Consider the following 20,935-nt stretch of genomic DNA (forward strand, 5'->3'; position numbering starts at 1 on the left):
TTTCCTTTTCTTCTCCCTAGCCCCGTCCTGTCTCATTGTAGCCACATACGGGGTGTCCACGGGGCTGAGACACAGCCAGGCTGTCACCCCGTCGGACGTCTCTCTCCAGAGATGTCCCCGGCAGGACATTGTGTAACCGTGTGTGGAAAACAGATAGGAAGCCACTGGTTTTTGGGGTGGCACTTCTGGGCTAAACCCCATGACCGTGGAGACTGCGAGGAAGTCCTGTCCCCCCCTCTACCCGCGTATACACCCCCAGAATGATGCATATAAATAAACCCACAACAAAGGCTGGAGGTACAACGGCCGAGGCATTTATTAAAACAGACAACATAACCCTATAAGTGCCAACCCTGCCAGAGTGCTCAACTCGGCCAATGGTCCACAACACTCACCATCCCGGGTGCCAAGTCGCGCTTAAATGAGCCTTGCCCACTCATCACTCAAAGCCATCACGGGGCTTCTCCAAAGGGTAATGGCCAATGGTACCCAAACCAATGGTCCGCAACACTCCCCATCCCGGGCGCCAGGAAGTCCGGCTTAAATGAGCCCACTCGCCACTCACAACCACCTTCTCCAAAGAGTAATGGTCAATTGCACGCAAGACCCACCAGGCCAGTTACCGCACTGGCCCCGGCTGTTTACCGAGAATGGGCGCCAGGAAGTAACGCTGACATGAGCCCTGCCCACTCCCAGTCACCACAGGTCTATACCGAACCACAGAGCCCCGACTAGCATGGTTAAGGCACACTTACCCCCCCCCAACAGCCGCCACCCACAGGGCTATTTAACCACCTTCAACTAGCCTCGCATGGACCCTTTCAAGCCCCTCATGAACCGCGATGTTAGATAACTCTGGTCCGATGTCAGAGAGATGAACTCATCAACTGAAATAACGGGCCCCAGGCACACCAAGCCCAATAAGCCCTGCCAATATAGATCCACCATTTAGCCAGGCACCGCCTGTGACGGTGAGGGGGTGACCAGGCTCACTAATAAAAGGTTAAGCCCACTTGGTTACCCCTGATCCGTGTATTAGGGGTTCGGGAGTGTCAGCTCTTGAGCCCAGTGTTTGTCAATGCATTGTATAAAATGATGCGACAATAAAGAATTGTCTGTGTTTTACCTTCCCAGGGGTGCCAGCGAGCAGGGAGTGCCAGCGCGCAGGGAGTGCCAGCGAGCAGGGAGTGCCAGCGAGCAGGGAGTGCCAGCGAGCAGGGAGTGCCAGCGCGCAGGGAGTGCCAGAGCGCAGGGAGTGCCAGCGAGTAGGGAGTGCCAGAGCGCAGGGAGTGCCAGCGAGCAGGGAGTGCCAGCGCGCAGGGAGTGCCAGCGCGCAGGGAGTGCCAGCCAGCAGGGAGTGCCAGCGAGTAGGGAGTGCCAGAGCGCAGGGAGTGCCAGCGAGCAGGGAGTGCCAGCGCGCAGGGAGTGCCAGCCAGCAGTGAGTGCCAGCGAGCAGAGATCGCCGGGCTGTGAGTTTCAGGGTGGGGGTTTGCGGAGAAAGTCTTCTCAGATTGTGCCTAGGTAGTCGGGGCCCAGAGTTGCTGGATACCCCAAAAATGTACCCGGGGAATCAGGTCGGAATCCCGGATACATATAGGCACAATGCTCCGGTCAAAATCCTGCCTTGAAAACGCTTGCGCGACTCACCGCTAGGATTCCCTGCTTCAGCACAGAAAGGAAAATGGGGCATAGGGATGTGTGGTATCCCTGGAACGGTAAAGGGGTCCCTAGCATAATGTGGGGATACCCAGATCACCCAGAACCTGGTATAGGGGGTTCTGGGGGTACTCCAACCATACATAAGGTTGAGGAGGTGTTTTAAAAGTCTAAGTCAGGTTTGCAGTGTGTGGGGGATATGGCTAGTGGGAATAAAAGTGCTGATTCTCATTCTATCCCTCATAACCAAAAGACTTAGACAGTATAACCGTGTAAAGCATATTTTATTAAACCAGTGTGTTTAAATGCTTGGGCACGGTATATGAGCTGGGGACTTCCAGGTCCACGATTCCGAGAGACCATGTGGCTGCCAAGCCTGGTGCCATCCAGTCTGCTCGGGTCCCGGACATGAAAGCCTCAGAGGTTGCCAAGGTGTGAAAGCCATTTGGGCAGCGGAGTTAGCCTCAGGTACTCACGTCCTGGGGTGAATGGAAGTCATCGGACCACCATTTGCCCCAGCCCAGACTGTGAAGAGCCTAACTCAGCGGGTGGCTTCTGCCTGACAAGTGGCAGAGGTGCCAGGTTGGCGCACGCCCTTGTCAGATCCTGAATCCATGCTTGCCTGGGCTTAGATAGACTGGCGGCGCTCTGATTGGCTGGTAAGATTCTTCCCACGCTCGGATTGGCTGGAGTATTTCATGAATGAACTCTAAAATACTATAAGTATCTCTCAGCCAATCCGGAGGAGAGATTCTAAGCGCCAGAACAGCGTCGGCAAATTTGAAACGACCAAAAGATGCTCCGAAAGAAATAGCCGCGAGCCGGCTTCAGAAATCTCAGGTCGAAATATTTTCTAAGTCCCACTGTTCGGGGCCAAGTTCTGAGAATGGAACGCAGCGGGCTAGGATTACAAGCCGAAAACTGCTCCAGGATGTTTGGGACTCGCTCCCGGTGATGGGATTTCATCATCTCCAGGAGGAAAGAGAGCGGCGGCGTCAGGAACTTCATGCCGATTTGGCTTCCGGGACATTTCGGGCTAAGTCCCGGTCAACCTAAAGACTTTGTTCAATGTTCTGTTTTACCTCGGAAAGTCTAGTTTTTTTTAGCCCAGACCCCAGTAAGTGCGTTTTCTTCTGTATTTTGTAACCCACTGTGTGTACGTCTGTTTCAAGGAAATAAATGTCAATTTGTTTTACTAACTTGTTTTGCTCAGTGAATGATCCCGGTAAAAAGGTGTAAATACCTGGTCTCCCGTGACACCCCCATCTCTTTCCTGAAGATCCACCCTTTAGCTAGAGAGCACCACCACTGCTGAAGGTCCACCTCTTGGCTAGACACTGCCACCTCTCTGCTGAATATCCACCTCTTGGCTAGATACAGCCACCTCTGCTGAAGATCCACCTCTTGGCTAGACACAGCCACCTCTCTGCTGAAGGTCCACCTCTTGGCTAGACACTGCCACCTCTGCTGAAGATCCACCTCTTGGCTAGATACAGCCACCTTTGCTGAAGATCCATCTCTTAGCTAGACACTGCCACCTCTGCTGAAGATCCACCTCTTGGCTAGACACAGCCACCTCTCTGCTGAAGATCCACCTTTGGCTAGATACAGCCACCTCTGCTGAATATCCACCTCTTGGCTAGACACTGCCACCTCTGCTGAAGATCCACCTCTTGGCTAGACACTGCCACCTCTGCTGAAGATCCACCTCTTGGCTAGACACAGCCACCTCTCTGCTGAAGATCCACCTTTGGCTAGACACTGCCACCTCTCTTCTGAAGATCCACCTCTTGGCTAGACACTGCCACCTCTCTGTTGAAGATCCACCTCTTGGCTAGACACTGCCACCTCTGCTGAAGGTCCACCTCTTGGCTAGACACTGCCACCTCTCTGCTGAAGATCCACCTCTTGGCTAGACACAGCCACCTCTCTGCTGAAGATCCACCTCTTGGCTAGACACTGCCACCTCTCTGCTGAAGATCCACCTCTTGGCTAGACACAGCCACCTCTCTGCTGAAGATCCACCTCTTGGCTAGACACAGCCACCTCTCTGCTGAAGATCCACCTTTGGCTAGACACTGCCACCTCTCTTCTGAAGATCCACCACTTGGCTAGACACTGCCACCTCTCTGCTGAAGATCCACCTCTTGGCTAGACACAGCCACCTCTCTGCTGAAGATCCATCTCTTGGCTTGACACTGCCACCTCTCGGATGAAGATCCACCTCTTAGCTAGACACTGCCACCTCTCTGCTGAATATCCACCTCTTTGCTAGACACTGCCACCTCTGCTGAAGGTCCACCTCTTGGCTAGACACTGCCACCTCTCTGCTGAATATCCACCTCTTGGCTAGACACAGCCACCTCTCTGCTGAATATCCACATCTTGGCTAGACACAGCCACCTCTGCTGAAGGTCCACCTCTTGGCTAGACACTGCCACCTCTGCTGAAGATCCACCTCTTGGCTAGACACAGCCACCTCTCTGCTGAAGATCCACCTCTTGGCTAGACACAGCCACCTCTCTGCTGAATATCCACCTCTTGGCTAGACACAGCCACCTCTCTGCTGAAGATCCACCTCTTGGCTAGACACTGCCACCTCTCTGCTGAAGATCCACCTCTTAGCTAGATACTGCCACCTCTCTGATGAATATCCACCTCTTAGCTAGACACTGCCACCTCTCTGCTGAAGATCCACCTCTTAGCTAGACATGTCCACCTCTCTCCTGACTCCGGTCCGCTGAGCTACCTCCAAATCCCCCCTCTCTGGCTCCTCTTTAGTCTGGTCAATGCCGCCCCAACCAGCAGTTAACGCCCGTATAGGCGCCCTAAAATATCAGCGACTTTACCCGCAACACCCCAGTCCACCGAGGGTAAACATCCGCGCTGCGTCAAATCCATTGACCCACAGAGACGTAATTGTGCACTGACTATACGAATCGACTTTTTAGGGGGGAACTTGGAGTGGGGGATTTGGACCCCTCATTCCTCTCTCGAGCAGCTGAGAGGCGAATGATGGGATCGGCTGTGGATGCGTCTTTGCCACGGTGGCCCCTTGGTGAATTAGAGTGTTGGCTCTTGTGGCCGCGAGACTCTTACCTTGTACAGATCCACCACAGATTCGGTGACGGCAAACACCAGGTTAATGTTGTTCTGTGAGAGCTTTTCCGTCATGAGACCAAGGGAAGGATAATCCTGGGGTGAGAGAGGGGGAGAGAGAGAGCGGGGGAAGGGGTGGGGGAGAGAGAGAGCAGGGGGAGGGGTGGGAGAGAGAGCAGGGGGAGGGGTGGGAGAGAGAGAGAGGGGGGGAAGGGGGGGAGAGAAAGAGCAGGGGGAGGGGTGGGAGAGGGGGAGAGGAGGGAAGAGAAAGGTGGGGAGTGGAAGAGAGAGAGGGGGGTGGTGAGGCATAGGGGGTGAGCAAGTGGGGAGAGAGAGGGGAGAGGGGGACAGAGGAAGAAGTGGATAGAGTGGAGGAAGGGGAAAGTGGGGAGGGAGAGAGAGAGTGGGTAGGAGGGGGAAAACGAGAGAGAGAGAGAGAGAGAGAGAGAGAGAGAGAGAGAGAGAGAAGGTGTGGGGAAGAGATAAATTGATTGTGTATCAGTAAACTCTGCGCTGTCCCAGACACAAACACTGGCAATGATACAGACACACACACTGACACACACACACTGACACACAGACTCACACACATACTGACACTCACCCACACAGCTCTCCTGCCAGTGATACAGAGTAGACACACACTGACACACACAATGAAACACACACTTCTTCTAGCAGTGATACAGACACACACTGACACACATACAGACACACACAGCTCTTTTAGCAGGGATACAGACACACGCAGACACACACTGACAGACACACAAACACACATACACAGCTCTTCTGGCAGTGACACACACACACACAGACGCACAAATACAGTTCTTCTGGTGGGGATACAGAAACACACACACAGACGCACAAATACAGCTCTTCTGGCAGTGATACAGAAACACACACACAGTGACACACTGACACACACACACACAGATGCACACATACAGCTCTTCTGGCAGTGATACAGAAACACACAAACATACAGTGACACACTGACACACACAGACACACACAGAGATGCACACATACAGCTATTCTGGCAGTGATACAGAAACACACACACACCCACACACAGTGACACACTGACACACACACACACACACACACACACACAGATGCACACATACTGCTCTTCTGGCAGTGATTCAGAAACACACACACACACACACACACACACACACACACACACACACACACACACACTAGTCTTTGCATGGACACTCCCGGGGCAGCTCCCATCTCCTCACCAGGGTGGTGGACGCGGCATAGTGGTTGTCATCTCCCAGGTGGCAGTTCCCATCATTGGGGTGCACGATGCCCGCCAGCCGCCCATCCAGCGCAATGTGCGTCTTGGCGTCCGTGGTGAACACCAACAGGTGGGATGACTCGTTCCTCCAGCCGATCTTCTCCTGCCGGACACAAGGAGGAATAAGTCCCACATGGCTCATAAGGACTGGGAGGTGGTAAGGGTGGCGTAGAAAGAAGAAGGGGGGATGGGGGGTGGGGTGTTTGGTAAATCTTTAACTGATTGATGGATAAACATTGGAAACTCATGGTAAACCCTTCCACTGGATCTTGGTTGAGTTGGGTTAGGTTAGCTTGGGTTGAGTTAGCTTGGGTTGAATTGGGTTAGCTTGGGTTGAGTTCTGTTGGGTTAGCTTGGGATGAGTTCGGTTGGGTTAGCTTGGGTTGAATTGGGTTAGGTTAGCTTGGGTTAAGTTAGCTTGGGTTGAATTGGGTTAGCTTGGGTTGAGTTCTGTTGGGTTAGCTTGGGATGAGTTCGGTTGGGTTAGCTTGGGTTGAATTGGGTTAGGTTAGCTTGGGTTGAGTTAGCTTGGGTTGAGTTCTGTTGGGTTAGCTTGGGATGAGTTGGGTTAGGTTAGCTTGGGTTGAGTTCGGTTGGGTTAGCTTGGGTTGAATTGGGTTAGGTTAGCTTGGGTTGAATTAGCTTGGGATGAGTTGGGTTAGGCTAGCTTGAGTTCAGTTGGGTTAGCTTGGGTTGAGTTCGGTTGGGTTAGCTTGGGTTGAATTGGGTTAGGTTAGCTTGGGTTGAGTTAGCTTGGGATGAGTTGGGTTAGGTTAGATTGGGTTGAGGTTGGGTTGGGTTGGGTTGAGTTTGGTTGGATTAGCTTGGGTTGAGGTTGAGTTGGGTTAGCTTGTGCTGAGTTTGGTTGCGTTGGGTCAGCTCTCCTTAGCCCCCTGTCACGGTCCCCTCCTCACACTCACATCACAGACGGTAGCCTGCATAATGGCATCGAATCCTCCCTCCGGGGCATCCCGGTTCCGGGACACGCTCTGACTCTGCACCTCCTTGTTAAACAGCTTCACCTCATCCGTGAGAGCCAAGACGTGCTTATATCCGAAGACGGGCAGGCAGGTCGACTGAATACTGGGGAGAGAGAGAGGTAATGTAAAAACAAGGAGAGGTGGGTAGAGAGGGTGTGAGAGAGAGAGAGAGAGAGAGGGGGAGAGAGAGGGAGAGAGAGAGAGGGAGAGGGTTGGACCTTGGTCCCGCGACAAAAGGGTGACGCACCTCACTCTGAGGCTCTACCCAGGAGTCATGCTGTCAGGGACAACTCACGGCCTCGTGATGTCGCTCGTGACGCTTCTCGCGCAAGCGCCGCATTCCCACTACCAGTACCGGACCTAGGCTCCGCCCACCGCACCGCATCCCGTGACGCAACGGAGGGCGCTCCTGCTCACACTCCACGCCGCATCCCCAGGGATACGCGAGGGGTTAACAACATCAACTACTCCACCCCTGCCAATCACTGGACAACCTATCTGTGATTATTCATGACTCATTGCCTGCAGCCTTCCCATTGGCTCCCTGCTCAATATATGCTCAGCCAGCCCTGAGGCAAACTGGCTGAGCATAAACTTGTGTTCATGTTATGAAGTGCAGGCCTCGGGCATTCTGCTGCCCCGCGCATTCTGCCTCAGGCATCCTGCTGCCCCGCGCATTCTGCCTCAGGCATCCTGCTGCCCCGCGCATTCTGCCTCAGGCATCCTGCTGCCCCGCGCATTCTGCCTCAGGCATCCTGCTGCCCCGCGCATTCTGCCTCAGGCATCCTGCTGCCCCGCGCATTCTGCCTTGATTTCTCTACCTTTGACCTCAGCTTGTACCCGGACCTCTGCCTTCTCTGACCCCTGACCTCGGCTTGTATTTGGATTCCCACTTTCTCTGACCCCCTGGACCCCGGCTACGCACAACGACCAACCGACTTCTCCAATCCCAGACCACGGCGAGTACCACGACCATCCGACTTCTCCAACCCCAGACCACGGCGAGTATCATGACTATTCTAACCTCTCCCACCCTGACCCGGCTACACGACATACGACTCGGCAATCCGGACGCGGTTGCGCGGTTGCGGGTCGGTGTATTCTGACATCCCCACCTCAGCCTCGCGGCCCCGTCCTGTTTGTGGGGAGCACTCGTGACATAGAGAGTTAGAGAGAGAAGGAGGGAGAGGGGGTGAGAGGAGGGAGAGGGGGTGAGAGGAGGGAGAGTGGGTGAGAGGAGGGAGGAAGTGAGAGGAAAGAGAGAGAGAGAGAAGGAGAGAGAGAGTGAGAGGAGGGAGAGAGAGAGAGAGAAGGGGAGGGAGAGAGATTGGGAGGGATAGAGAGAGACGGGGAGAGAGATAAGGGGAGAGAGAGGAATAGAGAGAGATGGGGAGAGAGATGGGGGGGACAGAGAGGTAATGTAAAACAAGGAGACGGGGAGAGAGAGGGAGAGAAGGAGAGAGAGGGAGAGAAGGAGAGAGGGAGAGAGAGAGATGGGGAGAGAGAGAGGGAAAGAGAGGGAGAGAGATGGGGAGAGAGAGATTGAGAGAGAGAGGGAGATGGGGAGAGAGAGATGGGGAGAGAGATGGGGAGAGAGAGAGAGAAGGAGGGAGAGAGGGTGAGACGAGGGAGAAAGAGAGAGGGAGGGAAGAATATAAAACAGGGAGGGAGTGAGAGAGGGAGGGAGTGGTAGAGAGGGAGGGAGTGGTAGAGAGGGAGGGAGTGGTAGAGAGGGAGTGAGTGGTAGAGAGGGAGTGAGTGGGAGAGAGGGAGGGAGTGGTAGAGAGGGAGGGAGTGGTAGAGAGGGAGTGAGTGGGAGAGAGGGAGGGAGTGAGAGAGGGAGGGAGTGGTAGAGAGGGAGTGAGTGGGAGAGGGAGGGAGTGGTAGAGAGGGAGGGAGTGGGAGAGAGGGAGGGAGTGGGAGAGGGAGTATTAAACCAGAGGTAGAGAGAGAAAGAGAGGATGTAGATGGAAATAAGGCTGAGAGTGCGGTGGTCAGGCCTCTAGCAATGCAGTGACCGTAGCCTCACAATGATATGACAGACATGGGCCCTTTCTCGTGGCTCCCAAGTGGTTAGTTCCAAACCGTGTGCGGCGTGTGACAAACGGCGCGGTTTAACTGTCGAACCTCGCGGATTGTGCGTGCTTTGGAGGTGGAATGACCCGAGGTGGTGCTAACTCCACCCCCAGTCTGACTGACGCGTTTCGCTCTCTGAGCCAAACCCAGGCGTCAGGCTGCGGATGGAACGCGAGACACCAATCTCGCCCGACCCTCGAGGGTGGCGTGTTTGGACAAAGCCCTCGGATTGGCAGAGCAGGAGGAAGACCGCTTCTAAGAAAGCCTTTTCCCCACACGGATTGGACATGCGAGGGCTTCCGGCCTGGTGTGTTCAACTCTGGTCCTCAAGAACCTCCCAACCAGTCAAGTTTTAAGGCTATACCAGCTTCAGCACAGGTGACTTAATCAGTGATTGAGCCACCTGTGCTGAAGCAGGGACTGATTGAGCCACTTGTGCTGAAGTACAACCTGACCTGTTGGGGGGTATTGAGGACCAGAGTTGGCAAAGCATGCCAATCCCATCAGAAAGGACTCTATGGTAGCAGATGGACACACATATCGTAGTGACCACAATAGGTTCCCATAGTCCCACTGCTTGTTCTCCTCACCCCATGCAGGGGTTGGTGAGGGCCTCCGGGGGCGTGATGTACATATAGGGGGACATGGGCTTATCCACGAAGGCCCCAAAGCCAATGCGCAGGTTGCTGGTGACACTACGCATCTTCTCCGTCAGGTTGGTGCCCAGCGTCTGGATCTTGACGAGATCGTCCTTCATGGAGTTGGAGAGGTCCATGAGATAGTAGATGTCGACGGGATAGTCCGCCACCTGCCGCACCTGCAGCGTGAAGACCTTGGAGTCATCTGTGAAAGGGAGGTGGAAACACAGGGACTCATCAGGTACTGGACATCCTCCCGTTGCCTCTCCTTCACTCCCATGGCCAGTCTCTCCATCTCAGTGGTCTCCAGACATTTCCTCGTTTGTCTATTGTCCTCAGGTTGGCGCATTCTGCCCCTTCCGTCGAGTCCTTATCCTTTCATGTCTCTAGACCAGGGGTGGCCAACTCCAGTCCTCAAGGCCCACCAGCAAGTCAGCTTTTCAAGATGCTTCAGCATGGGTGGCTCAATCAGTGGCTCGGTTGTTGACTGAGCCACCTGTGCTGAAGCAGGGATATCCTGAAACCTTGACCTGTTGGTGGCCCTTGACGACTGGAGTTGTTCATCCCTGGACTCTTCCTCCATCTCTCCTCTATCTATATTTATCTCCTTCTCTCTCAACTCTCCCGATCTCTCTCTCTATCTGCCCCCAAACTGCTCTCCTTACCCTCTCTCTCCATATCTCTCTCTCCCTCACGCTATCTCCCTTCCTCTCATTCCCTCCAAACATCCCTCTCTCTCTATCCATCTCCCACTCTCTCCATCCGATTCTCTCTCCATCTCCTTCTATCCTCTTTCTCTCCACATCTCTCTCTCTCTATCCATATCCATCGCACTCCATCTCTCTCTCTCCTCTCCGTCTCTAACTCTCTGCTCCCTCTCTATTGGTATTTCTCTCTATCCATATCCTACACACTCACTCCATCTGTCCTCTCTCTCTGTCATTATCTCTCTCTCTCCATCTCTCTCCTCTCTCGTTCTCTTTACCTCTTTCCCTCTCTCCCATCTCCTTCCATCTCCCACCTCTCTCTCTGTCACTATCTCTCACCCTCTCTGTATCGCCATCTCTCTCCCTTCCCACCCGCCCTCCTTCTCTCATCTCTCTTCCCCCTCCTTTCTCTACTTCTCCCCCTTCTCTTTTCCCCTCTCTCCCCCGTCCTCTCTCGCCCTCCCCATCTCACCCCCAAGGAGGCTTACCAACCTAACCCAAGTGGTGGACGTCAACCCGAAGCTCGCACTGGATCTACCATGGAGAGTCCTACATCAAAAGCCAGTCGGAGGTCATTATTAAGTAAGATGAAGCCCTAGCTCGCACCTCGTCCCCTCCACCCCCCTCCCCACTAGTACCTGGTCTCAGGTTCAGCTGCACTCTCTGGGGACTCATCTGCGTGATCTCCTGAGTTTGGCCCCCCGAGCCTTTGTCACTCAGTGGCCGGTTGTCCACGACCAGGACACTGCTGACGGGAGACTCGATGTGCTGCAGCTGGCAACCGTTCTCCAGGAGCGAATCCTTCAGGTCACAGCGGGGGGCCCCCTTGTCCAAATTCTGCCGGGCAGAGGGGACATGGGACGTGGAGTTACAGTGACTCCGTGGAGGTGTCCCAACTCCTGTAGTGTTGTGTACATAGATGGACAGTACCAACTTCTTGACCTTGTATCACCAACCATAGCTTGAGAATGAGTGTTTTATAGGGAGGGGGTATATGGGGTAATAGGAGGAGTTATAGGGAGGGGTAATATGGGGTAATAGGAGGAGTTATAGGGAGGGGGTATATGGGGTAATAGGAGGAGTTATAGGGAGGGGGTATATGGGGTAATAGGAGGAGTTATAGGAAGCGGGTATATGGCGTAATAGGAGAGTTATAGGGAGAGGGTATATGGGGTAATAGGAGGAGTTATAGGGAGCGGGTATATGAGGTAATAGGAGGAGTTATAGGGAGCGGCTACATGGGGTAATAGGAGGAGTTATAGGGAGGGGTTAGATGGGGTAATAGGAGGAGTTATAGGGAGCGGGTATATGAGGTAATAGGAGGAGTTATAGGGAGCGGTTACATGGGGTAATAGGAGGAGTTACAGGGAGGGGTTATATGGGGTAATAGGAGGAGTTATAGGGAGGGGTTAGATGGGGTAATAGGAGGAGTTATAGGGAGCGGTTATATGGGGTAATAGGAGGAGTTATTGGGAGGGGTAATATGGGGTAATAGGAGGAGTTATAGGGAGAGGTTATATGGGGTAATAGGAGGAGTTACAGGGAGGGGTTAGATGGGGTAATAGGAGGAGTTACAGGGAGGGGGTATATGGGGTAATAGGAGGAGTTATAGGGAGCAGTTATATGGGGTAATAGGAGGAGTTATAGGGAGCAGTTATATGGGGTAATGGCAGGAGTTATTGGGAGGGGTAATATGGGGTAATAGGAGGAGTTATAGGGAGCGGTGGTTTATGGGGTAATAGGGGGAGTTATATGGAGGGGTTATATGGGGTAATAGGAGGAGTTATAGGGAGGGGTTAGATGGGGTAATAGGAGGAGTTATAGGGAGCAGTTATATGGGGTAATAAGAGGAGTTATAGGGAGGGGTTATATGGGGTAATAGGGGGAGTTATAGGGATGGGTTATATGGGGTAATAGGAGGAGTTATAGGGAGCAGTTATATGGGGTAATGGCAGGAGTTATTGGTAGGGGTAATATGTGGTAATAGGAGGAGTTATAGGGAGCGGTGGTTATATGGGGTAATAGGGGGAGTTATATGGAGGGGTTATATGGGGTAATAGGAAGAGTTATAGGGAGCGGGTATATGGGGTTATAGGGAGCGTTATATTGGGTAATAGGAGGAGATATAGGGAGCGGTTATATGGGGTAATAGGGGGAGTTATAGGGAGGGGTTATATGGGGTAATAGGGGGAGTTATAGGGATAGGTTATATGGGGTAATAGGAGGAGTTATAGGGAGTGGGTATATGGGGTAATAGGGGGAGTTATAGGGATAGGTTATATGGGGTAATAGGAGGAGTTATAGGGAGTGGGTATATGGGGTAATAGGAGGAGTTATAGGGAGGGGTTATATGGGGTAATAGGAGGAGTTATAGGGAGCGGTTATATGGGGTAATAGGAGGAGTTATAGGGAGCGGTTATATGGGGTAATAGGAGGGGTTATAGGGAGGGGTTATATGGGGTAATGTTTAAGACATCACATGGCCTTTCTTGCAGTGAGAGTGATTACAAAGAGATGGCACATTATTATTAATATTATTATTAGGATTATTATTATTAATATTAAATTAATATTATTATTATCAGGATTAAGGACATTCCAATATTTTACTGAATTCCAATCTCATTTAGAAGAAAAAGAACTTGTTTAGAGAATACTCTGCCCCAGGGCTCTCTCCTCTCTCCTCCTCCTCTCCCCCTCTCCTCCCCCTCCTCTTACTCTATCCTATTTCCTCCTCATCTCTCCTCTCTCCTTCCCTTCTCATCTCTCCTCCTCCCTCTCCCCCCCATCTCTCCTCTCACTCTATCCTCCTATTTCTGCTCCATCTCTCCTCTCTCCTCCTCCTCTCCCCCTCTCCCCCCCTCTCACTCTATCCTCCTATTTCCTCCCCATCTCTCCTCCCTCCTCCCCTTCTCATCTCTCTTTGTCCTCTCTCCTTCTCTCCTCTCACTCTCTCCTCCCTTCCTATCTCCTCCCTAATCCCCTCTCTCTTCTTCCCTTCCCCTCCTACCCTCCCCTCCTCCTCTCTCCTCCTATTTCCTCCCCATCTCTCCTCTCTCCTCCTCCCCCTCTCCCCTCTCACTCTCTCCCCTTCCTCTCTCCCCTCCTCCTTTCCTCCCCTCCTCTCTCTTCCCCCCTCTTCACCCCCTTCCCCCCTCTCTCCTCCCCTCACTCTTTCCTCCTCTCCTCCCTGCCTCTCTCCTCTCACACTTTCCTCCTCCCCTTCTCTCTCCTACTCTCTCCTTTCCCCTTCTCCTCTCCCCCTCCTCTCTCCTCTCACTCTTTCTTCTTCCCCTCCTCTCCTTCTCCTCATCCCCTCCTCTCTCCTGGTCCCCTCCTCTATCCTCCTCTCCTAACTCCCTCCCCCTCCCTCTTCTCACAATCTCCTCTTCTTCTCTCTTTCTCTTGCCTCTTCTCTCCTTCACCACACCTCTCACTCTCTTCCCCTCTCCTCTCTCATTCCACCTCTAACCCCTCTCTCTACCCCCTCTCTCCCTCCCTCTACCCCCTCTCTCCCTCCCTCTACCCTCTCCCTCCCTCTACCCTCTCTCTCCTTCCCTCTACCCTCTCTCTCCCTCCCTCTACCCCCCTCTCTCCCTCCCTCTACCCCCTCTCTCCCTCCCTCTACGCCCTCTCTCCCTCCCTCTACCCCCTCTCTCCCTCCCTCTACCCCCTCTCTCCCTCCCTCTACCCTCTCTCTCCCTCCCTCTATCCTCTCTCTCCCCCCCTCTACCCCTCCCTCTAGCCCCTCTCTCCCTCCCTCTACCCCCTCTGTCCCTCCCTCTACCCCCTCTCTCCCTCCCTCTACCCCTCTCTAGCCCCTCTCTCCCTCCCTCCCTCTACCCCCTCTCTTCCTCCCTCTATCTCCCCCCTCTCTGCTTCCTCCCTCCCTCACTCCCCCTCTCTGTCTCCCTCTCCCCCTCTACTCCCTCCTCTCCCTCTCTCCTCCCTCTCCCACTCTGCCTCCTCTCCTCTCTCCCCCTTCCCCTCCCTCCCCTCAAGTGCAGTAAGAAGCATGTCAATTAGATGCCCGACAGCCACAGAAAGTGCAGGAGTGGAGCGCGCCCGGACACGCAGAAATCTCGCCCATCTGGCACGTTACACGCGTGATAAAGAACATTGCAGATAACCGGGGAGAAGAGACGGGATTAACCGCCCCGGGGCGAGCGTCAGATCGGAACCATCACCAACTACGCGATGAGACGCCCAAGAATGTGTTACACAGCAGGCACTATTTGGGGTAGCCCCGGTCCCTACACCACAAAACTGTGCGGGCTGCTATTATTTCTAGGGAGATTCAAAACAGGATTTCTTCGTGGGGGGCTTCAGAATGGAGGGGCTGACCCCTTAACCCTGTCACTGCCATTAGTACACTTTGCCCCTAGGAGGGACTGACCCCTTAACCATGTCCACTGCCATTAGTACACTTTGCCCCTAGGAGAGACTGACCCCTTAACCATGTCACTGCCGTTAGTACACTTTGCCCCTAGGAGGGACTGACCCCTTATCCATGTCACTGCCATTATACACTGTGCCCCTAGGAGGGACTGACCCCTTAACCATGTCACTGCCATTAGTACACTTTGCCCCCTAGGAGAGACTGACCCCTTAACCATGTCACTGCCATTAGTACACTTTGCCCCTAGGAGAGACTGACCCCTTAACCATGTCACTGCCGTTAGTACACTTTGCCCCTAGGAGGGACTGACCCCTTATCCATGTCACTGCCATTAGTACACTTTGCCCCTAGGAGGGACTGACCCCTTAACCCTGTCACTGCCATTATACACTGTGCCCCTAGGAGGGACTGACCCCTTAACCATGTCACCTGCCATTAGTACACTTTGCCCCTAGGAGGGACTGACCCCTTAACCATGTCACTGCCATTAGTACACTTTTCCCCTAGGAGAGACTGACCCCTTAACCATGTCACTGCCGTTAGTACACTTTGCCCCCTAGGAGGGACTGACCCCTTATCCATGTCACTGCCATTATACACTGTGCCCCTAGGAGGGGACTGACCCCTTAACCATGTCACTGCCATTAGTACACTTTGCCCCTAGGAGAGACTGACCCCTTAACCATGTCACTGCCATTAGTACACTTTGCCCCTAGGAGAGACTGACCCCTTAACCATGTCACTGCCGTTAGTACACTTTGCCCCTAGGAGGGACTGACCCCTTATCCATGTCACTGCCGTTAGTACACTTTGCCCCTAGGAGGGACTGACCCCTTAACCCTGTCACTGCCATTATACACTGTGCCCCTAGGAGGGACTGACCCCTTAACCATGTCACTGCCATTAGTACACTTTGCCCCTAGGAGAGACTGACCCCTTAACCATGTCACTGCCATTATACACTGTGCCCCTAGGAGAGACTGATCCCTTAACCATGTCACTGCCATTAGTACACTTTGCCCCTAGGAGAGACTGACCCCTTAACCATGTCACTGCCGTTAGTACACTTTGCCCCTATGAGGGACGGACCCCTTAACCATGTCACTGCCGTTAGTACACTTTGCCCCTAGGAGAGACTGACCCCTTAACCATGTCACTGCCATTAGTACACTTTGCCCCTAGGAGAGACTGACCCCTTATCCATGTCACTGCCATTAGTACACTTTGCCCCTAGGAGAGACTGACCCCTTAACCATGTCACTGCCATTAGTACACTTTGCCCCTAGGAGAGACTGACCCCTTAACCATGTCACTGCCATTAGTACACTTTGCCCCTAGGAGAGACTGACCCCTTAACCATGTCACTGCCGTTAGTACACTTTGCCCCTAGGAGGGACTGACCCCTTATCCATGTCACTGCCATTAGTACACTTTGCCCCTAGGAGGGACTGACCCCTTAACCCTGTCACTGCCATTATACACTGTGCCCCTAGGAGGGACTGACCCCTTAACCATGTCACTGCCATTAGTACACTTTGCCCCTAGGACGGGACTGACCCCTTAACCATGTCACTGCCATTAGTACACTTTTCCCCTAGGAGAGACTGACCCCTTAACCATGTCACTGCCGTTAGTACACTTTGCCCCTAGGAGGGACTGACCCCTTATCCATGTCACTGCCATTATACACTGTGCCCCTAGGAGGGACTGACCCCTTAACCATGTCACTGCCATTAGTACACTTTGCCCCTAGGAGAGACTGACCCCTTAACCATGTCACTGCCATTAGTACACTTTGCCCCTAGGAGAGACTGACCCCTTAACCATGTCACTGCCGTTAGTACACTTTGCCCCTAGGAGGGACTGACCCCTTATCCATGTCACTGCCGTTAGTACACTTTGCCCCTAGGAGGGACTGACCCCTTAACCCTGTCACTGCCATTATACACTGTGCCCCTAGGAGGGACTGACCCCTTAACCATGTCACTGCCATTAGTACACTTTGCCCCTAGGAGAGACTGACCCCTTAACCATGTCACTGCCATTATACACTGTGCCCCTAGGAGAGACTGATCCCTTAACCATGTCACTGCCATTAGTACACTTTGCCCCTAGGAGAGACTGACCCCTTAACCATGTCACTGCCGTTAGTACACTTTGCCCCTATGAGGGACGGACCCCTTAACCATGTCACTGCCGTTAGTACACTTTGCCCCTAGGAGAGACTGACCCCTTAACCATGTCACTGCCATTAGTACACTTTGCCCCTAGGAGAGACTGACCCCTTATCCATGTCACTGCCATTAGTACACTTTGCCCCTAGGAGAGACTGACCCCTTAACCATGTCACTGCCATTAGTACACTTTGCCCCTAGGAGAGACTGACCCCTTAACCATGTCACTGCCATTATACACTGTGCCCCTAGGAGGGACTGACCCCTTATCCATGTCACTGCCATTAGTACACTTTGCCCCTAGGAGAGACTGACCCCTTAACCATGTCACTGCCATTAGTACACTTTGCCCCTAGGAGAGACTGACCCCTTAACCATGTCACTGCCATTAGTACACTTTGCCCCTAGGAGGACCTGACCCCTTAACCATGTCAATGCCATTAGTACACTTTGCCCCTAGGAGGGACTGACCCCTTAACCATGTCACTGCCATTAGTACACTTTGCCCCTAGGAGAGACTGACCCCTTAACCATGTCACTGCCGTTAGTACACTTTGCCCCTAGGAGGGACTGACCCCTTATCCATGTCACTGCCATTAGTACACTTTGCCCCTAGGAGGGACTGACCCCTTAACCCTGTCACTGCCATTATACACTGTGCCCCTAGGAGGGACTGACCCCTTAACCATGTCACTGCCATTAGTACACTTTGCCCCTAGGAGGGACTGACCCCTTAACCATGTCACTGCCATTAGTACACTTTGCCCCTAGGAGAGACTGACCCCTTAACCATGTCACTGCCGTTAGTACACTTTGCCCCTAGGAGGGACTGACCCCTTATCCATGTCACTGCCATTATACACTGTGCCCCTAGGAGGGACTGACCCCTTAACCATGTCACTGCCATTAGTACACTTTGCCCCTAGGAGAGACTGACCCCTTAACCATGTCACTGCCATTAGTACACTTTGCCCCTAGGAGAGACTGACCCCTTAACCATGTCACTGCCGTTAGTACACTTTGCCCCTAGGAGGGACTGACCCCTTATCCATGTCACTGCCGTTAGTACACTTTGCCCCTAGGAGGGACTGACCCCTTAACCCTGTCACTGCCATTATACACTGTGCCCCTAGGAGGGACTGACCCCTTAACCATGTCACTGCCATTAGTACACTTTGCCCCTAGGAGAGACTGACCCCTTAACCATGTCACTGCCATTATACACTGTGCCCCTAGGAGAGACTGATCCCTTAACCATGTCACTGCCATTAGTACACTTTGCCCCTAGGAGAGACTGACCCCTTAACCATGTCACTGCCGTTAGTACACTTTGCCCCTATGAGGGACGGACCCCTTAACCATGTCACTGCCGTTAGTACACTTTGCCCCTAGGAGAGACTGACCCCTTAACCATGTCACTGCCATTAGTACACTTTGCCCCTAGGAGAGACTGACCCCTTATCCATGTCACTGCCATTAGTACACTTTGCCCCTAGGAGAGACTGACCCCTTAACCATGTCACTGCCATTAGTACACTTTGCCCCTAGGAGAGACTGACCCCTTAACCATGTCACTGCCATTATACACTGTGCCCCTAGGAGGGACTGACCCCTTATCCATGTCACTGCCATTAGTACACTTTGCCCCTAGGAGAGACTGACCCCTTAACCATGTCACTGCCATTAGTACACTTTGCCCCTAGGAGAGACTGACCCCTTAACCATGTCACTGCCATTAGTACACTTTGCCCCTAGGAGGACCTGACCCCTTAACCATGTCAATGCCATTAGTACACTTTGCCCCTAGGAGGGACTGACCCCTTAACCATGTCACTGCCATTAGTACACTTTGCCCCTAGGAGAGACTGACCCCTTAACCATGTCACTGCCATTAGTACACTTTGCCCCTATGAGGGACGGACCCCTTAACCATGTCACTGCCGTTAGTACACTTTGCCCCTAGGAGAGACTGACCCCTTAACCATGTCACTGCCATTAGTACACTTTGCCCCTAGGAGGGACTGACCCCTTAACCATGTCACTGCCATTATACACTGTGCCCCTAGGAGGGACTGACCCCTTATCCATGTCACTGCCATTAGTACACTTTGCCCCTAGGAGAGACTGACCCTTAACCATGTCACTGCCATTAGTACACTTTGCCCCTAGGAGAGACTGACCCCTTAACCATGTCACTGCCATTAGTACACTTTGCCCCTAGGAGGGACTGACCCCTTAACCATGTCAATGCCATTAGTACACTTTGCCCCTAGGAGGGACTGACCCCTTAACCATGTCACTGCCATTAGTACACTTTGCCCCTAGGAGAGACTGACCCCTTAACCATGTCACTGCCATTAGTACACTTTGCCCCTAGGAGAGACTGACCCCTTAACCATGTCACTGCCATTAGTACACTTTTCCCCTAGGAGAGACTGACCCCTTAAACAGAAGGGAATGGATTCCAGATGTGTTCTCTGTATATACATAGTCAGGAGGGGGGGGGGGGGAGTACTCAGCTTTTTGCTTGTTACATCTGTTTAAAAAAAATTGCCCCACACGTCCCTGTGAATCTCAGAGAAACATTTCCTTTTTTGGATACTTACTTTTAGGGGAAGGATGAGGGGAAGGGGGGGGGGGGGGGAGATTAGATGGGAAATAAAACCAGTGAAATAGCATCTGGAATTGATAGGGGGGATCGCAGAGGGTGACATGACTGCTGAAGTGCCTTATTGCTTGTACAAGTTTTCTACATATCAAAGGCTATTTTGGGAAATTATGTGAAACTGCGGATAGGAAGCTAAGGCGGGGAGAGAGGGGGAGGAGGAGAGAGCGGGGGGGGGGGGAGAGAGCGAGGGGGAGAGAGGGGGGAGAGAGCGGGGGGGGGGGAGAGAGCGGGGGGGAGAGAGGGGGGAAGGAGAGAGATAGGAAGGAAGAGAAAGAGAGAGAAGAGACAGTGAGGGGAGAAGGAGAGAGAGAGAGAGATGGGAAGGGAAAGAGAGAAACTGGGAAGAGAGAGGGAGGGGTAAGGGATTAGGAGAGAGGGGGAAATAGAGTGAGGGGGGGGGGAAGGAGAGAGATAGGAAGGAAGAGAAAGAGAGAGAATCGAGAGTGAGGGGAGAAGGAGAGAGAGACATGGGAAGGTAGAGAGAGGGGGGAGAGAGAGGGGGTGGTGAAATGAGAGGGGGAGAGAGTGGGAGAGAGAAGTAGGCGAGAGGGAGAAGAGAGAGATGGAAAGGAAGAATGAGAAGGAGAGGGCGGTAGTGATAGGAGAGAGAGAAAGAGGGGGGAAAGGAGAGAGGGGGGGTGAAGGAGATAGAGGGAGAAAGAGAGAGAGAGGGGGAGGAGGAGAGAGGGGAAAAGGAGAGACGGACAAAGAGAGAGAGATGGAAGGAAAAAGAGAGGAGAGAGAAAAAGAAAGAGGAGGAGGAGAACGCAAAAGAGAGGGAGAAAGAGAGAATAGGGAGAAAGAGAGAGGGATAGGGGGGTAGAGAGATGGGGGAGACAGACATTGTGGGAGAAGGGGGGGAGAGAAAGAGATGGGAATGAAGAGAGAGAGAGAGAGAGAGAGAGAGAGAGAGGAGAGAGAAATGGTGGAGAGAGAGAGAAGGGAGAAATGGTGGAGAGAGAGAGAGGAGGGAGAAATGGTGGAGAGAGAGAGGAGGGAGAAATGGTGGAGAGAGAGAGAGGAGGGAGAAATGGTGGAGAGAGAGAGGAGGGAGAAATGGTGGAGAGAGAGAGGAGGGAGAAATGGTGGAGAGAGAGAGGAGGGAGAAATGGTGGAGAGAGAGAGAGGAGGGAGAAATGGTGGAGAGAGAGAGGAGGGAGAAATGGTGGAGAGAGAGAGGAGGGAGAAATGGTGGAGAGAGAGAGGAGGGAGAAATGGTAGATACA

General features: G+C 53.1%; 1 protein-coding gene across 2 annotated transcripts in view; it reads right to left on the minus strand.

Moving 5' to 3' along the window:
• The window catches only part of ITGB3 (integrin subunit beta 3), a 105,211-nt gene that overhangs the window by 37,133 nt on the left and 47,143 nt on the right, over positions 1–20,935 (minus strand). For both annotated transcript variants that reach the window (XM_075584378.1, XM_075584380.1), the window contains exons 3-7: positions 11,107–11,305; positions 9,714–9,966; positions 6,988–7,150; positions 6,009–6,170; positions 4,756–4,851 (exon numbers count right to left, since the gene is read on the minus strand). In XM_075584378.1, the coding sequence (XP_075440493.1) occupies positions 4,756–4,851; positions 6,009–6,170; positions 6,988–7,150; positions 9,714–9,966; positions 11,107–11,305 (873 nt within the window). The remainder of the gene's footprint in view (positions 1–4,755; positions 4,852–6,008; positions 6,171–6,987; positions 7,151–9,713; positions 9,967–11,106; positions 11,306–20,935) is intronic.

The sequence above is a fragment of the Ascaphus truei genome, unplaced genomic scaffold, assembly GCF_040206685.1.
Source record: "Ascaphus truei isolate aAscTru1 unplaced genomic scaffold, aAscTru1.hap1 HAP1_SCAFFOLD_559, whole genome shotgun sequence".
NCBI classification, from domain to species: Eukaryota; Metazoa; Chordata; class Amphibia; order Anura; family Ascaphidae; genus Ascaphus; species Ascaphus truei.